The 19,857-nt window shown below is 46.6% G+C and overlaps 1 protein-coding gene across 1 annotated transcript in view; it reads right to left on the reverse strand.

Annotated features, from left to right (window-relative positions):
• LOC119461636 (uncharacterized) overlaps positions 1-17,212 on the reverse strand; it is a 51,480-nt gene extending 34,268 nt beyond the window's left edge. The window contains exon 1 of the mRNA XM_037723001.2: positions 17,056-17,212. Coding sequence (XP_037578929.1) covers positions 17,056-17,172 — 117 coding nt within the window. The 5' untranslated portion in view covers positions 17,173-17,212. The remainder of the gene's footprint in view (positions 1-17,055) is intronic.
• Between the last annotated feature and the right edge of the window lie 2,645 nt (positions 17,213-19,857).

Genomic DNA, 19,857 nt, shown 5'->3' on the forward strand with positions numbered 1-19,857 from the left:
AATCAGTAGCCCGTTTCCGCGCAACATTCACCTAGTACACAATGAGGGTAGAAGACGCGCGAGAGCTCAGGCAATCCTCAAACAGATCACTCGACAGGGACTACACGCTCTATTCGTAGACGCCGCTAGATACGACAGTGAAGACGCGTTCGCCCTATCGGTAGTGGATGCGAAAGGCAATCTGGTGAATGCGGCCTCTGTACGCTCCAATTCTGCTCACGAGGCGGAGGAGGCGGCTATCGCCCTGGCCATACACAGCGCACATTCTCCCCTCTTCGTCTTCTAGGATTCCCGTACAGCCGTTAGGTCCTTTTCGGTGGCGCGCGTATCGAAACGGGCGAATAGAATTGCGATCAACAAGCTCACTAATTTCGGTCAAATTGGCACGGAAGCATATTTCCACATTTCATGGTTCCCGGCCCACCTGGGAGACTCAATCCAACCGCACGGCTGCAACCCCAACGAACGGGCTCACCGGCTGGCGCACGATTTCACGACCCGCGCAGCCGTCAACGGCCCTCCTCGTAACGAGGCTAGCATCCAGAAAGACCCATTGTGCACCTTTCACGAGATCGTCTCACACTACCGCTTGGAAAGGAGGTGGTTCTCCTCCTCCTCACCCAAAACTAAATAAACCACAAGCTAGTACGCTCAGAATGCTACAAACCCGCACGTACCCCACTCCGCGGTCCCTTAGCAGCACAGACCCGCACTTCCCGCAGTCGTGCCCCAAATGCGGAGCCGACTCATGCTCTTCGATCACATGCTCTGGCTGTGCCCAGCCATAGAAAACTCTATACTTGCCACAAATGAACAGTGGGAGTAGTTCCTAAGAAGCGACCACCACCACATCCAACTCGAGGCAGTCCAGAGGACCCACGACATCGCAACGGGATTTCGCCTCCCGGTGCCATCGTGGGCGGAGCCACCGACTTGACCTGAGGGAGCCTTCGGCTCCCCCTGGCCAGTTTTTCAGGACCAAAAAAAGTTCTTGTCGCTGTCACTGTCACATACAAACGCCGACTCAACTAGAAGTTTATTCTTGAAGACAGGTTTTAAACACATTGGAACTTGACAAAGATGAGAAAACATGTATGCGTAGCCTTTGTGATAAAACAAAATTGTGTTTTCTGCTATGAAGGGTAGAACGAACAATTCTTTCATCACAAAGACCAGAACACAAGAGAAATTATGGAAGCCCTATTTATTAATTGCAAACAAGACAAATGCATAAGCTATCTGTTGCTCTTAGTGGGAAAAAGTTGGGCTTTTTAAAAGACCTCTTCTTGTTTGGTGGTATCACTTATAGGACATCTTTCAGTTTATTGTTTTTCTTTTTTAACTGCATATTTATACAACAAAACACGCCTTTCGTTCCTTTTTTTGTCGCACCGGGCTGTCTGCCACGCATGCATGGCTATTTCTTTGTCAAGTTGGCCAGTGTGCTTAATATCTTTGTCGTCACGAACGAACTTCTAGTTGAGTCAGCGTTAGTGTGTGTTCCTACCTTATTTCACCGTTCTCATCTTTGTTTGAGCTGTTTGTAAAGTACGTACGCACATCAAATTAGCAAAGTATCCGTAAAATTGAGATACATGAAGTTATTTTCACTATTCAGTTCTGCAAGAATGGTATACCTTCTAATCTTGTTTGCTCTTAACGTTGTTGTACAGTTTTTGTAATATATATCTTGGAAAGACGTTTTCTGTCAGAATAAATATGCATGTATGTCACTGTGGATATAATTTTTTTTTCAACATGGGTACTGCAGCTCCCTCCGTCTTTCAGTTACTGCTTTGTCGCAACTTTTATATATTTTATGCAGTGAAATGCTGGTAGAATTATATATATTTATGTGCGCAAGTGTGGTAAATGGTCTTTTGTATGTGCATTTATTTGCGTTTTTCACTAGCTCTCCAATCTGGCTCTACAGTTATTGAAACCTTTTCTCATGCTTTATAATGAGTCGTTCTGGGCTCTTTGATGATGCAGATGCAGGTGACCATTTATTTCACTGTTGGGAATGGCGTTAGCTGTATGTCACTCCAGTTGTCTGTGTAAATAAGTATTTTATGTCACTTTATTATATAATTGAAAGTATTAGCCTTGCATTAGCTTTTTATTGACCGAGGTACCAGCTAGTTGCTGCGTACGGTGAAAAAGTCCAAAAGAAATGATTTCATTAGCTTTGTGCAAGTCCAGAAAAAATTCACTGATCACTTCACTAAATTCAATAAATGACACCAATAAACTCTTACGTACCCAAAAATAACACAAGAAATTAAATACTGTTCAGTTCTTGACTTATGCCGGGGAGGTAAGCTGCTTTGAGAGCACAAATGTTTTAGAAGTTTACCTCTGAAAAACATGATTCGGGTGTTTTGTATATATATATATATATATATATATATATATATATATATATATACATGAAGTCATTTGCTTCCAGTGTACTTGTTATTTTGCCTACTCACAGGCAGCCGTAAATCCTTCTGTGAGTATTTACTGGGTGTGTGAAACATTTTACTGTAAGGTTACAGTGGTCTTCATTTTTGTATTTACACATGCAAGCCAAGAGTACATGTGTTCAAAGTTAGTTATAAGGGTATGCTTGAGGTGTGCCTTGGAGTCACTTTGCCTTCAAGTCATAAACATACGTCACAAGATAAGACCACAGTGATTGTTCTAACTGAGTTCAAATGTATAGTATTTCAGATATATTTACACTGTTAATAGTTTTGTAGGCACTAGCCTGTGTTTCCAGATTCCATGCAGTTGTGGCTTATATACTGGAATAATGTTTCATGTGCATGTATCTTTGGTGCAAATAAAGGTACCTGAAATAGGTCAGTTTCTCCTTTGTTTTTGTTCGTGTTAGGGAAAGTTATGAACAGGCACCGGAACATGCAAGTGTGGATAGTAAAGCAATTTCAAAATTAAATGATCGATAATGCACTAGCCCAACGACATACCAATAATATTTCAATGGCATGTTACGAAATCTCAATGCTCTCTTAACTGTGGGACAACGTATATTTCAATGCTGTGTCAATAATGACTCAACAACTGATCAACATAACTATCAGCACCATTACAATGCTGCATCAATGATAACCCAACAGTAATTCAACAATATCTACCCAACAATATGCTTAAGCACAACACTCTTTCAACGGTAACTCAACAATTACCCAATATTTACTTGCCCAATGGTCTTTCAATAAAATTTCAGTGGCCAATATTCAAGAGCTCTCAACACTTCCCTCAATGTTATCCCAACAAAATCACAATGACTTTCCAATACAATAGTCAACATTGACCAACGGTATTTCAATGTTTTGTCAACGAATTTTTTAAGGGTAACTTTGGACTGCGTACCCCTATCGCTCCCGTTCTTGTTGCATTTATCTCTCCTGACGCAACCTGCAACAAAATACGGTGGCTGTAAAAGTGCTCGAACGCCCTTTTAAGAGGACATTATTAACTGTTGGTTGAGCTAAGGTTGGCGCAGCGGAGGGTTATAACTAATCCGGGTTTTGTAATACATGACTACACGTGCCGCTACAGTAGACTTCCTGCAATTCAATCTGCCATGATTAGGAAAATAGAACTACTTCAAATTAATGTAAAATTTTGCGGTTATTATACACTTTCTTGCTTCCGAAGTGTATGAATACCGCTATACGCCTTTAAAACGAAGTAGGTTGGGAGCTCTAAGTTCTTCGTTATACAGGTCGCTTTTCCACGACCTCTCGGTCCGCGACGATAGATCGCCGAGCGTTTAACCCATTGCGCCACAAACGCATTTGCAGAGAGCTACACAGACGCGCCTTATATATCTAACACTCCTCCGTGTACCCACGCTCTTGCTCGGGGCGGTGCCGCCGCCTACGAGCAGAAATGAGAAGTACTGCATTATGACACTAACGCGCACCGACAGTGAACGCTTCGGTGGTCTCAGCACTACGACGCCTCGATGCCAGCATTCGAAGGGACGCTGGCATCAAGAAGCACTACCAACGCCATCTAGGTGGCGTTGGTAATGTTTCTGAAGTTGATCGCGGAGGCTGCAATTACGACGCGCTGTACGCGCTGATTTGACTCGGTGACGATTCAGTTACGTGCTTTGTCTTGCGCGTTGTATTAGTGTGTCAGTTACGTGCTTCGTCTTTCGCGTTGTGCTAGCGTAGTGCAGCTTCCATATGCACGACGGTTGCTCATGGTCATCGACGTTGGTAGTCGTTTTTGTATCGATCAGACGCTGCATTGATGTGGTGCAGCAAAATAAAATCTTCATTTAGCATGAATTAAAAGGCACTTAGTGAAACAAGTCGCTATAATTTTCTTCAGCACACTTCGTCCAAAGTGAAGTTGGACTTCCGCTGACCTTAGGTCATAAAGCTTCGCGCATGCTCCACGGCGAAACCCACGAGGGATGCAAGGAACGGCTGCCGATTGTCGAATGCCGCTATTGCCACAATAGCTGTACATTTTTTGTTCATCCTCAAAATCTTCATTACTATTGCCTTCGTCGACCTTTGCCTCTTTCTCCTCCCTGTTGACTTCGATGACGTCATGGGTCGCCAATTCCGAGCGACTCACTGACGTCGTCAGCCTTGACGCAATCATCAGCCATACCCGATCCTGTTTTGCGACCAGCGGCCTATGATTTGAGTTGAGCTATTCCTGAAGTTATGCAGCAGGATTAAGTTATGCAGATGGATGAAGACAAAGGAAGTTCTGGCAGAACATACTCTTTCATATGGGCTCCGCCGACTATCAACGTTTTCGCCGAAAACTCGTCAAGTGCACCTACCTCGAGTATCCGATTGGGTTACACTCAACAAAAGCTGCGTTTCAAGACCAAGTTCAAGTCCGTGAGTGAATTTTTCTTCATCCCACGCGACTTTGAATATTCGGAGCGGCGGAAGCCCTGTTAGGCCTCGATAGGCTTAGCGAGTGAGCGACCTCCCCACCGCTTGTGAATACCCGGATCGCTCCTACCAAGCGTAGGAGATGGCTACATCAGAAGATATGGATCTCCAAATAACCTCCCCCCTGCGCCCCCCCCCCCGACATCCGAATAACAACGCGGACAAAAACGGGGACACAAGACGAATTTACGAAGCGGGGACAAGCAAAAGTCAAGTGATCGCCGCCCCGAACCAGGCGGTGGACGGCTGGCAGTTTGTTCTATCGCGGCGACAGCGAAAGGCTTCCAACAGCAGGAATAATATTAACGGACAGCCATCAGTTGGCGGCGCGAAAGGTGACGGGCAAAACGGCGAGACAGGCACCAGTCGTCGCAACATGCGCCCGACGAAGGTGAAGCCTTTACCACCATTACCGATGAATGACATCAAGATAATACTCAAGCCCCACAAGGGACTAATGCTCAAGGAACATCTGAGAACAGAAATACCACAAGTGATTATTGGGGCTACCTGGACGATAATTCAAGGAAACGGACCAAACCAGCGAAAAATCGCCCGAGAAGATTTCATAATGCGAATCCGAGAGAGAAAGAATATCATCATCGTCTCCACACCTTCACTGAAGGTGGCGGACGTTGTTCGTCGAAGAACATGCGTGGAGCAGCGAGGCAAACAACACCCCTTCAACGTGTACGTAGCGGATCCAGAAGACAGCTACAAAGGGATAGTGCACGGATTTCCAGCACTCACCGAATCATCAGATCTCCAGGAACACCTGCGAGTCAGGACACCCAAGGAGTCACCATCGAAAGGGCCCGAACGCTAGGAAGCTCAAACACCGCTCTCCTAACCTTCTCGGGAGGCACGCGCCCCAAATACGTGTACTACATGGGAGTAGAGATGCGGTCTACGGAGTACATGCCGACAATCCAAATGTGCCTGGAGTGCATGCAAGAGGGACGTGTGTCCGAACCCCGAGAAAATATGCCGGGGCTGCGGACTTGAAAATCCACCCCTACAAGGACACGAATGTGCAGTGAAGTGCGCCGTGAGCAGGGCGGCGGGGCACGGGACACGTAGGTCCCCGAACAAACTGATTGCCGCCAAGCGTGGGAAGACGACTCGCCAGTCTCGATCACGGAAGCAGTCGGGACAGAACACGAAAAAGGCACCGGGCGCTGGTTCGAGTAGATGGAGGAGGAGGACCTCTACCGATGCCGATCGAGGTCCAGATCGCCACTCGCAAGCACAGCGAAGAGCAATACCCCCTCGAGGGCCCCCTTCAGCTCCACAGCATCGCAGCGGTCGAATTCGCCACTGCCTAAAAAACAGCAGGAGAGCTGGGCGAGGGTTGTTTCTCCCACTGCTGCAAACAGAATCCTGGCGGAAATTGATAAACGTATTCAGAAACTGGAAAAGGAAAACGCGCGACTAAGAGAACAGCTCTCAGGAGAAGAGCGGAAACGAAAATCACTTGAGAAGCAAATGTCAGAGTTAGAGGCGTGCCTCAATAGCACAATACAACAGCTGGCAACGCCGCGTCAGTCAAGATGAACAGCCAAAACGAAGACGGTGGCATATATAACCATGGTCTCCGCGCAGTCTGCCGAGAACCCAAATCTAAGATAACGCGCAGACAATGGCGGCGCAAATCCAAACAATGATCACGGAAAACCTGAAAATATTCATGCATGAAATGACGACGTTAGTTCATGAAATGCTAACGGTATTTCAGCAACTATGCACGAACGAGTTCGAGAAACACAACGTATTCGTGGCGGAACAGCTTAAGGCACTCTCGAAGGCTGTTCCCAACAAAAAACGCGCAATTGCGATAGGAGTGGGTTCGGCAAAAACTAAAATAAGCCACTGCGTAACAGAATCCGACGGCTCGGACACGGAATCGTCACGGGCTTAAAATAAGAGTGGGAAACATGGCTAATCACGCTAAAAATCATGACGAATACAAAAATCAGAACAATTGGAGATATGGCAATGGAACTGCCGCACCTTCTCCAGAAAAGCAGCAGCGCTCCACCGTTTATCAAAAGCTGTGAAATCGCACCGGAAGTGATATATCTGCATGAGGTCGGGGCCAAGCCGGCCAAACTGCAGGGATGCTACGCTCTGAGCGATCCTAACAATTTGAAGGTCGCCACGCTCGTCAGCAAGTCGATAAACGCTCAGTCAATAACACTTCCGCAAATTGAGGGAGATACTAATTCCATAGTTATCAGTGTGATGCCAAAGAAACGAAGTAAGGCACACAAAATAATCACAAATCTGTACAGTCCCCCAAAAAGCAAAGGGGACTACCTACCCCACATTCTCTCAGCAATGGGTACCAGGGATAAGGCAGTGATAGTGGGTGACTTTATTGCGCCCCACATACTATGGGGATACGCGAAAACGTCGCCCAAGGGTTTCCTACTCGAGCATAACGCGACGGCCTTGGGATTACTGGGCAATCAAAGAAATCGGCAAACCGACGCGCACAGGTAACAGCGTCAGCAGAGACACGGCGCCCGACCGTGCATTTACAATTAACGTCAGAGATGCACAATGGGTTTCAGTTCAACGAAAACCTGGGAAGCGATGACAACATAATCCGAATAGCGCTCTCCACGCCGAACATACGGAGAACAATAGGAATCACTAAGTTAACCGAGTGGCCTCGTTATAGAGAACTCCAGAGGGCGCTGGAGGAGTCGGATAGCGCCCCGACCAACATGCGGGAATGGACTCAATTCCTTCAAGCGAGTACACGGAGACACCACTAAACCCATTAAGCACACAGCAGAGGCGCCGGTGATAGACTGTCACCTGGTCAGCCTATGGGAAGAGAGCCGGAAACTGGCCAAGAGGTGCAAAAGACAACGTCTAAACAAACACCTGAGACAACGCATCGCTCTCTTGGCAGAGCAAGCCCAAGGCCACCCCAACGAGCTAGCCAAAAACAAGTGGGCGACTTTCTGTAGGAACCCTATCAGGAACTCTGGGAACAACCAGTACGTGGCGAATACTACGGAGCATGCTAGACCCGATGAGCACACGTATTGAGAATACCAAGAAGCTTCAAATTATAGCAGACAACTTCGAGAGTGCAGACCAAGATCTAGTCGATGCTCTTCAGAACAAGTACATAGTACCTTTACCCGCGACGGGATCGTCCTACGCGACGAGGCAATACGCGGGTGAGGACAACTCTAAATTAGACGAAGAAATACCCTACGCGGAAGTGTATGAGGTGGCACAATCCGCAGTTAAAAACTCGGCACCGGGCTCAGACTCTAACGCAAGTTCAATGATTCGAAACATTGTTTCGGTAGCTCCAGCGAAAAATAACAAAGATATTCAATAGCGAGTGCTGGACCAAGGGAGACTTGCCCCAAGAGTGGAAATTGGCTAAACAATTATGATCCCAAACAAAAAAAAAGAATCCCTCGATCGATACACTCCGGCCGGTATCGGTCACGTCCTGCCTAGGTAAGCTCTATGAAACGGGTGATCCATAGCAGATTTCAGCGATACCTGGAAGAGCGGAGCTGGTTCCCGGACTCCATGATAGGATTTCGCACGGGTTTATCTCGTCAGGACGCGTTCCTCCTACTTCACGACAAAATTCCAACTATTATACCGTACGGCGACGAGAGACTAGTCCTAGCACTAGACCTCAAAGGAGCCTTCGACAACGTCTCTCACGCCGCAATATTGGAGGAGCTCGAACTCGTGGATTGTGGTGAGCGCACATACAATTACTTAAGAGCGTTTCTTTGCAACCCCGAGGCGAGCAGTCATTATTGGCCAAATCACATCGGAAATATTTAAAATGCCTAACAAAGGAACACCGCAAGCAGCGATAACATCTCCTCTGCTCTTCAACATATGGCGATGTGTTGGAGGCCGACTGCGTAGCTCGCAGACTTGCTGGCCGAGCCACACAAGACTCTTCGAGGCCCCTCACAAACCACCATGAAGATCCCATCACGAGCAGGCAGATTTTCGAGGACCAACGCCTGACCAGACGGAAGTACGCTCCTCCACATCCCAAGTTAAGCAGCCAACAAGCCAGGGATTGGCGCCGCCTTCAAACCCACACTTACCCGCACATATCAATGTTGCACGCAATGTTTTCAGAGGTATACACAACCAGTGTATGCCCGTGGTGCAACGACCACACAGCCACGCTGACACACATTACATACCAGTGCACGGAACGCCCAGCCGAGGCAGTATCCAGGCTGGTGAGCTCATCACAGACACTCACAACGTGGTCTTGGGAGGCACCTATTTTCGAGCTGGCACTGGGAAGCCAACTGGCGACCCTGGACCAGGCCCGGCGAGCCGCCGCGGCCAGTGGGGCTCTGCAAGAGGGCTCCACCGGAGAATAACCACACCAACCACTCTTCGTACAGTAAAGTTTATTCATTCATTTATATCACCGAACAGGCCGTATACCTCTCCCTCCTTCGGTGAGATATAAAATTGCAGTAGCTCCAATTCCCCAGAACATGCATCCCGAGTACAAGAAAGAAAGGCGCAAAGCACGCGCACAGCACCTTGAATCAATGTACTCTAATAACCATAGGTATAACACGTATTACACGGATGCAGCTGCGTATGCAGAGGCGACCGAGCAGTGCTATCAAAGGAGGTACGCCCTCGCCGTCGTGAACGTGATCTGCCAGCAGCAAATAACCGCATCGGCCTCAACGGGATCCCCCATCTGCCTCGGCCGAAATATTATTGCGATAGCAATTATATGGACCCTCAAAGAGGATTTCTGCCGTCGGCGGCGCCGTCGCCGTCACCGTGAGGTTCTGTATTACGTCAACGGCGATGAAATCGTCGTCGCGCGCCGGACGCTGTATGTACGAGTGAAAGGGCGCGAGGAACGCACGCTTTCACGGGGAGCGAACGCACGGCGGAGAACAAATGCGCGTTCTGCGCCGTGCTCCCTGAAGGGCTGCAGAATTAAGCGTCTCTTTCATCATTTACAATCACCATGTATTTAGAGCAAACGCGACTTCTTCCGTCGCGCGAAAGACTGTATTTATATAAAAACGTAAATGCGTATTTATATAAAAACGTTGCGAGGCGAGAAGGTGGTAAAGACTTCCGACGCTGCTCGACGAGTTTCCCGTTCTGATCTCGTCTAAACCTCCCAGCCGCCCCCAGAGGCCCTGGCTACAGTCACCAATGCCGCGCGCGTTCGGTGCGACCACAGCCAAAACAACGACGGCCTCAACAACAGTTCTGCGCGTTGCTGGTGCTGCTGCATGTCCAAGTTTATACAGCTGATGAAACTACTATCCTTACTCCGTATAGCTCTCTACTAAGTTGCTATCGCAATTGATGCTTCGCCTTTCGGGTGAAGCTGCGAGATTTTTTAGCAGTAGCGATCGCACTCGCTCACGCGGAGCGTTCGCAAAGGGACTCGGTCGTGGTCCCGGACTCCCGGGAGGCATGTCGCATGTTTCTCAAGGGACACGTGGCTGCGGCTAGCCTCGCGATAATCCCCAAATCATTCAACCACCGTCAACAGCTACTCTGGTGCCCGGGCCACGCGGGGGTACAGGGGAACAAAAAGGCTAACGCGTTAGCTCGAGGGTTTACTAACCGAGCGACGGCGTCCTCTTCTAACCCCGACTACTCGCACTATCAATCGCATAATCCCACCAATTTAAATGACAAAGATATCCTTGATCATCAGCGTGATCATCAGCGTGCTCATCAGATATCCTTGCTCATTGCTCCGCAGAAAATACCCGCCGCCTCACCCACAACTTAGCGGGGAAGAGGCCGCCGATTGGCGTAATATACAGACCGGGGTATTCCCCCATCTAAAATTGCTAAACGCCATGTGTCCCACTCGTTATAGGGCCAACTGTCCTTGGTGCGGTGGTATACCTACCCTAATACATATAACCTGGTAGTGCACTAAGCACCCTTATAGGCCAAATACCAGTAGCACAATGGAGCATTTGGACGCACAGCTCGCCCGCTCCGACCAGGCAAGACAAAAGTCCTAAATTATCCAGGTCAGGCAGGCAACAAAGGCCAGTGGGGCCCTGCACTGAGAGGCTCCGACCACCCCTTCTTAAAATATTTTCCATTGCAATAAAGTTTCTATTATTATTATTATTCAGCAGGACTCAAATACTCGCTGTTATTGGCACAAACGTGAATCTCGCCGCTAGTTATAGAGCTGACTGCAGCTCAGGGACGCTGTGGAGGACAGTGCCGCCCCCGTTAGGTGCATTTATTGTACAAGAGGATTCGTTGTAGTGGTGTTCGCTGTAGATCCGTTCGCAATACACATGAAAGATAGAAATACGGCCGGGACACGTGGAATCCTTCGTTATAGAGGCGTTTGACTGTATGGCTAAACACTGACTGCCGAGAGGACACGACAGCTATACGGCATCAGTTACGTATGAGTACATTCTGACATGTGCCACAGCAATACGGTGTCACTGATCCGGTCGGTGCAAAAGCAACTGGCTCGGACCATATTAGTCAGCGTCCCCGTTTCCGTTCGGGCAGCTGTTCAAACAAGACCCGCACGTGCCGTACATGCAGTGACCTCATAGTTGAGTTCGGGGCCATATTTTATGAAACTTCGGAAACATTGAACTTTTGCTAATACGAACAAAACCCTTTTCTCTCCTGGAGTTTCATTTGATGCAAGGTCATCTCTCGCATACATGTAGGATAAAATCACTTACAATGAACTGCATACGCAGCTAGTGACAATATTTTGTTGATGTCAGAAAAACGTGATAAACTTGTTGCTATGTATGTAATTACTGATTTAGATCCTTGCTCTCATACGAGTGTTATTAAAAAAAAACACTGTAGACTATGTTTTGTAAGTTTGACTGGTCTTTGTGCCTTGGTTGATACTTTTTTTTCTAGTTCAACTGTTTCGTGTGCCTTGTTTTCAGGTCCAGTAAACCTGTACAGAAACCTCCAAAAACTCAGAAATAAAATAAATTCCTCGCTATGGACTTGCAAATTCAGCACTCATGTTTTCCTTAGAACAGACGGAGTGCGCAAGTCCCCCCAATCCCCGTAAGTCCAGCCCACACACTTGTGACCAACAGCCAACATAAGCATTTCACAATTTGCTTGCATGGGTGCCAGAGCTAGTAATAAACTGACTGGAGAAGAAGGTCAATGGACTGGCTCAATCCCACCTTTGTGCGATCTATCTCATTCGGTACCGTAGTCCTCACTTCTAAGACTGTCTTTACTCCTAGGGCAGTCTTCACTGCTGAAACTGTCCGTAAGCAGCTGTACCAAGGAAAGAAAAGAAAAAAAAAACATAAAAAGGAACCTACGCTGGGCGTTCGACCGGGACACGTTGTATACCTTGGGGGCACAGATGCGCCGACGGCGACAGAGTGTGGCAAGGCAGCGCGAGTGGAGGGAGCGCGTAATCCTCGAGGATTCGAATATAAATTAGTTTGTAGTTGCTTCTCGACGTGGCACCATCTCCTTTCCGACACACATTAACGAACAGTACCAATACACATGCATAATTCGAATAACCAGCCTCAACAAACCATCCGATCATAATGATATTCTTAATATAAACGAAGAGAGCACATTATAACTATATTAACAAGCACTACAGACAGATATATCCAATACAAATAAGCAGGCACGATAAGCTTAGCAATCGCAATGTTCTCTACGTGTGCCTTTGCTCGAGAGACATGCTCCGGAACCTTGAGTTGACACGTCGCGGAATGTGGCCTCATCTCCCGAGATACGAAGACGAAGTGTCCTTGGCTGCGTTATAGCCACCGTTCTCTGAGCTGCGTGGTTGGACGCTGTTGATTTTGCTGAGTACACGTTGTCTTTCTTCTTATCCTCCCCGGTCACCGAATTTTTGTGCGCCGAGGCTCACCTCGCTGGTGTTCAGTGTCCAGTCGTCTCCCCTTTTTGGTCACCTCGGACGATTACCTCTATCCCCCTCGGCCCTCGAGGATCGAGACGCATCCTTTGTCTTCTCGCATTTAAGCTTGCTTCATGGTGTTCCACCGTTCGGGTAACTCTGCTTGAAAACAGGGCTGACAGAAAACAGCTGCTAAAACAGCATGCCGCCACCGCCCGCTCATTTTCGGGCTCCAACTCGTCCGTGTGCCCCACCTGCAGAAGCGGCTGAGCTGAACATCGGCGCCACGGGCACTCATGTGCCTGCGCTGCAGTCGAGGCGGCCACGCCGCAGTGCTTAGAGTGCGGGAACGTGGTTTCTGACACACGAAATGCGGGCGCAGGTCGAGGAATTGTTTTTTTCCGCGATTACCTGGGTAGGTGTCGTGCGCGCTGCGCTGGACAGGACGACTGAGGAGACCAGCAAGTCCTTTCAGCCCAAAACATTTGGGACGCGTCTGTACGTCGGCCGGTCTCGTTTAGCGATTCCAGCGGCGACTCCCGGGCTCCTCACAGATGCAAAATTAGCTTTGCTTTCTTACATGTGTGTCTTCATAGCCCTTGTGTAAGAGTAGGACACCCGTACTGGGTGACTCGCCAAGAATGGGCACATACGCAGTGGCACATATCCATTTCCGATATTGTAATTTATATCTTCACACCGCTTATGTCACAGTAGAAAATCTATTCTTAGGCATAGGCCAAGAATAGGCAGATACACAGTGGCACAATACCCAGCGACCCAAGTTTTCTACTGTGCCAGACAATAGCCAGCAACAAGTGGTCTTACAAGGCACGTACCCAGGGGCACATCTTGCCTATATATATCAGACTTGTATACTTTACGAAAAAAAAACTACCGAATATTACAAATAAAATTACTACTTTCAAAATGTAACTGATTACAGTTACCAATTACTGCCCCATGAAAACAATTGAACAATTAGTAAAATGTAATCGATTACTTTAACCTTACTTTCCCGCCTACATTTATTAACATTGCACACATAAAATTAATCGAATGATCTGGCGTGGCTTTTTAAGTGCGTCATCTGCAGCCCTTCACACGTTGTTTACTTTCACTAACAATCACCTAAGAAAATATTTGGTAATCTTTTTTTCTGTGAAGACATCTGGAGCGACCATAAAACCTAGCTCCATGTGCGCGCTGGAGAGAAAGGCTGTGCTGCATAACGGATCAACACCTTGCGCAAAAGAGTGAGTTTACGAAATGCCGGGATGCTCCGGTTTGGGTCCTCCATATGAAGCGCAGCGCTTCATTGTTGCTGGGCTAAGCAGATGCTGATGCCACTACGGCCAGCGATAACTGAGAAATTATTCATAGGTGATTCTTTGTCATCAACGTCCGAAGTCCCCATCGCTGTCGTGCCATAGAAGCGCCGTTTATATTTGTCGGCCGACATATATGGGTGACCACATTACGGCCCCCTTCACTCGTTAGCCATTTAGAATTAAACAGCTAGTTGTGAGGGGCGCCACCAAAGGTGGCCAAATGTGCAATGTAATATAATACAAGGCTGCACATTATTCCACCATGAATATACTGCTCGTGTTTTACAATAGCATAAAGAGGCGTATGTGAGTCAGGTGTATATCACACAGATGTCAACATCTGGGTTTAAATGTGGGTTTAACGGCCAAGAACTTCTGTCTCTATCAGAGACGTCATAGAATGCAGTAAGCGAAGAAGGTGAATTGAAAAGCAGCGTTTACTGGCTAGGAAGGAAGCTTAAGAGCGCTTCCAGGAGAGAGAGAGCTTTATTGCAAGAAAAAAGGCTGAGAGGTTGGACTCCCAAGAGAAGTGTGCGAATGTGCAAGCCTGCCATGCTCATGTGGTCTAAAGGTATAGCTGACAGGATGCTCATTGCGGGAAGGAGGTAATACAGGTACATGTTATCATCTTGTTGGACACTGTAGTTCGCGAGAAATTCAAGCGCTCAAAGCTGCGTCACTTGTTATAGCTTGCTTCGTGGAGACTGTACCTCATTACATGCAATTGGTTAATGACAAAAAAACTTATTGATCTACAGTGACCGTTACCACGTAAACAAAATATTGGTTAAAAAACAAAACACCACAATTATTTGCACGTAATTCGTTACGTACAAGCCTAATAAATGCCCACAAATATATTCGGTAAGTAACCTAGATAAACGTACTTCTTTACAGAGTCTAGAGGCTTACTGGCGATTCTGAATTCTTGTTCCCTTGCCAGGCTATTGAACATAATGTTTGTCTTCTGCGTAGAAATCTTCAACCCCACTCCTACACTTTCTCGGTTAAGGTCCTCGCGATCAATCATTTGCTGTAATTCGACCCCATTGTTGCTGAATAGGACAACGTCATCTGCAAACCGAAGGTTGCTCAGATATTCACCGTTGATCCTCACTACTAAACCTTCCCAGTCTAAGAGCTTGAATTCTTCTTCTAAGCATGCAGAAAATAGCATTGGAGAGATTGGGTCTCTTTGCCTGACCTCTTTCTAGATAGGTAACTTTCTACTTTTCTTGTGTTGAACCAAGGTTGCTGTGCAATCCTTGTAGATATTTGCCAAGATATTCACGTATGCCTCCTGTACTCCTTCATTACACAATCAAGGTTAACAAAGAAGCTCGAAAACAAGTTAAGGACCGCACAAAGAGCGATGGAACGAAAAATGTTAGGCCTAACGTCACGAGACAGGAAGAGAGCGGTGTGGATCAGAGAGAAAATGTGGATAGCCGATATTGTAGTTGACATTAAGAAGAAAAAATGGAGCTGGGCAGGCCATGCAATGCGTAGGATGGATAACCGGTGGACCATTAGAGTTATGAATGGATACCAAGAGAAGGGAAGTGCCGTCGAGGACGGCAGAAAACAAGTTGGAATCAGCTAGCGCAAGACTGGAGTAATTCGAGATCACATGGAGAGGCCTTCTTCCTGCAGTGGACATAAATATATGCTGCTGCTGCTGCTGCTGCTGCTGCTGCTGCTGCTGCTGCTGCTGCTGATGATGATGATGATGATGATTATGATATTAGGTGAGGAAGTGATGAACGTCCCTCCTCGGAGAAGAGCAATAAGGCTTCGGTTTATTATGGTGACGCTGCTACTGTCGACGAGGAGAGAGGTGTCGATGTTGTCTTCACACGTTTATTAATATCAATACGGTCACCAATTCAGCTCACTTCGCTGTCCCGTACAGCAGCGTGTGCAGTTGCACACGCATATTGTTTTGCAACATGGCACAAGACAAATGGTATTCACGAACGGTCAAGTAATTATGGCGGGAAGTTATACATTCACTGACTTGAAATGCAACAGGAGGTCTAGATGAACTTCCTTTCACGTCCGGTTTATCGCTGTCATGGAAGGGAACTCGTTCATTTAATATTTGTACTGTGTGTATATTTCTCGGACACGTTTTTAAATTGAATACCGACATTTGTTTAGTTATAAAATTAACAAAGAACACAACTTCGTGTTGAAAAAGAGGCTGGAGTTACTTTTGTAGGAGCCGAGAGAATAACTGCAACTGAAAGCTCTGACGGTGTCCATCGAATGTTTCTGCAAAAACAAAGCTACAAAACCCAATATACAACCATTCCTACGTACTGAATCAAAGCTCTGTGGCAATGTGGGGATAAATACTGCTCAGTTGACGCTCATGTTATGCACGGTAAGATCACAGTCACTGCGACTCTACGTAAAAAAGCTCCTAGTGCGTTGTTTAGCTGAGGTGACTGTTTGGGCATGTTGGCACGACATGAAAAAACTTTATGCGCTCAAGACGAGACACAGGCTCGTGTGTCTTAGCCTATCCTCTGTCCTCGTCTTGTACGCATAAAATTCTTTAATAGTTTAGCCTTCAGGCACTACAAAAGATAGTCTTGCAGCTTTCAACGAAAAGTGTGCGAGAATGAACAAAAAGGCAGGGTCGTCAACCAGACGGAATTCCTGTTTGCTACGCAACCCACTCGAAAAGGGGCTCAGTGCGAAAGCAACAGGAAAATACAGACAACCGTAGCTGCTCGCACAAATGCGACCGCAAAGATGCCTACAAATGACCGACTTAAGAAAAGTGCAACGGCGCACAAGCTGCAAAGCCTTCCTCTCTTTTGACAGGAAATGCGAGCATGGCTGCACTAATGGGGCAAACATATAGCTACAGTCATTTCACCTTGAAAGTGTCCGGGACGTCTCGTTGGAGCTTGTTTGGTCCCCTGGAAGTTTCCGCGACGATTATTAGGAACAGAAGCTTGATGCCTATGGCAGTGGGTTTCAAATGGCGGTGCATTATGTTCGGATTAGGAGAACCGTATGTCACGGATCCCGCCCAACCAGAGCTTATATGTCCCCGAGCAATGTCACATCACGTCCGCCTGTGACCCGATTCGTCTCCTCTGGGTGTCTCCTCTGACAGGCGCTGGACATCACAAAAACTCTCCCGCGTCAGAATGGAGACAGAGACACATTTTGGACTTCAAGCCTCCTGTATGGAAGGTATGCTGTAGGCTTGGGGTTGTAGAAACACGTGAAATAACACGCATTTATTTTTTTCTTTTCGGACTCATATCTCGTGTTTTTGAACTCGGCCACTCAGTTTAAATTGGCGACAAGGCTTTATCCGATGTGCCTTATTACTGTACCACATTAATGTCCCACTGTGCACAACGCAATCACATTGTCAGTGCAGGGTGAGCTCGGCTCGAATGACATGTTGTCGTGCCTGGAGGACAGGACGCAACATGCTGCGGACATATGAATGTACGTTCGCTTTGAAGTGCTTGCATCATGCTTGTGTCTTTTCAATCAGCCTTCGCGGACTGTACATAATTTTCTCTATGCAGGAAATGGAAGTATCAGCTAAAGACTGAATTATAGCGGTCGGCGGCTGCTTCCAAACAGATAACTTTAAAAAAAATCTTTGTCTGCTGCGTCTAATTGAACGAACGATGTCATGTACGCGAATGAAAAGGACTATAGCCATGTAAGCGAAAAAGCGTAGTACATAGACTGCGGTAATTGCTTGTCGTACCTCTTCATACGCTGTATGCAGGTGTTCCTGTGTAAACAACCTCTTGTGTTGTGAAAAAAAAAAACTCGCATTCACAAAAGGTGACTCGCATTTATCCGCTAATTTACCTAGAGCCCAGTGCTTCTTGCCTAATATAACTGGTTTCCTGTGAAAATTGTTAGACAATATCGATTTCTACTGTGCTTCTGCACTCCTGACCGCAGAAAGATTCAGGAGATAGGTATATTCTAAAAAAATATTTATCGCAGTGAGTGGGTCTGCTCGGGAAATGAAATGCTATGGAATTGTTTTCAGATGTAACCTCCACACTAGACGATTAAACTCAAAGTTCAGTTGGGAGCAAATTTACCTATTTCAGAAAGCTGCGGCCCGTACATGCGTATGCCTATGATTTCTGGAGTTTCTTTGTATTTAGTCTACGGACCCAAGGACTTACGGTAAAGCTTGCTGACACATGCACTATTGTATAGACGATCATTTCTGTAAACTACAGATCAAAGAAGTTCAGCTAGATACTGCAAAGCTCATCAGAATGGTACGTCTGTCTGTCGGTACGCCCACCCAGTCCTAAAAGCTTTGCCTGCATCGCACCTCCCTAAAATACGGGATGTATTCGTTGGGGACACATCGAGAACTTGCACTGGCGCCTTGAACTTGCGCGACAGAGAAATATCACCATCATCATTAGCATCATCAGCCTGCCATTTATGTCCACTGCAGGACGAACAATTCTCCCAGCGATTTCCAATTACGCCTATTTTGAGCCATCTGACTCTATTTCATGTCTGCAAAATTCCTAATTTCACCATACCATCCAGCTTTCAACTGTCACCGAATGTGCTTCGTTCTCTTAGCAGCCGTTCTGTAACTCTAATGGCCCAATGGTTATCGGCTCCACGCATTACATAACCTGCTAAACCTCACGTCTTTCTCTTAATGTCTACTAGAATATCGTCTACCCCCATTTGCTCTCTAATCCATACTGTTGTCTTCCTGTCTCTTAGTCGTTATGCTTTCATTTTTCATACCATTAAAGGCACACTAAAGGGGAAAATGATTTCTTCTGTATCAGTATAGCTTACCCTTCTACAATACCCAAAACACCACTCTTACCCCGAGAAGCCGCTTGGTAAGCCAGAAAGAAACGAAAAACACACATGCGAGTGGCGACGCCACCTTGAAGTTCCCGCACCTGCTCACCGTGACGTCACAGATTTTGACAGCGTCTCCTGCGAATCAGTTAATTCTTTAGTAGGTAAAGATTGACTACATTGTGTTCTAAATGAGCCCAAGATTGAATATGGCAAGTTTCGCGATTTTTTATTGAGCCGACGTGGCCCAAATACGAAAAATTACTTTAGATGTCGTGACGTCAGACTGAAGTGCTGACGTTGGGCTTTCCGCGCGAAACAAAAAAAATTAATTTGAGCTTTTTTCGCTTCTAATAATTGACCTATTGCATTGTAATTAACGACAGCAGTGTTTTCAAAGAATGCTTTATCAGTCTAAATTGATTTATTGTTTTGCTTTAGTGTCCCTTTAAGTGCGTTCCGATCCTGAGCGTTTCCACAAACTTATTTGTTAAGCTCAAAGTTTGTGCGTCGTTAGCGTTACGCCCCCTTCTTGCAGTAAACTGAGACGCTTTCACCCGATATGTCAAAGTATTGTTCCACACAAACTGCAGGTATTAGATTACATTTTTCACAATTACCTTTTTTCAAGGATAGCAGTAAACGGCCCGTCATGACTTGGTAATGCCTAATTATTTGCTCCAACCCATTTTACTCCTCTTCAAATTTCCATCTCATGATCAGGCTCCCGAGCTGCCTCACGACATCTTCGAAACTGATGAAATTGCCCAGCTTCTCTTTCCAGGCGTACATCTTGTTATTTCCGATGACAAGCTTCCTTATAACTCATTTCATGCTTCCCTTCATTTTTTGC

The sequence above is a fragment of the Dermacentor silvarum genome, chromosome 8 (assembly GCF_013339745.2).
Source record: "Dermacentor silvarum isolate Dsil-2018 chromosome 8, BIME_Dsil_1.4, whole genome shotgun sequence".
Lineage (NCBI taxonomy): Eukaryota > Metazoa > Arthropoda > Arachnida > Ixodida > Ixodidae > Dermacentor > Dermacentor silvarum.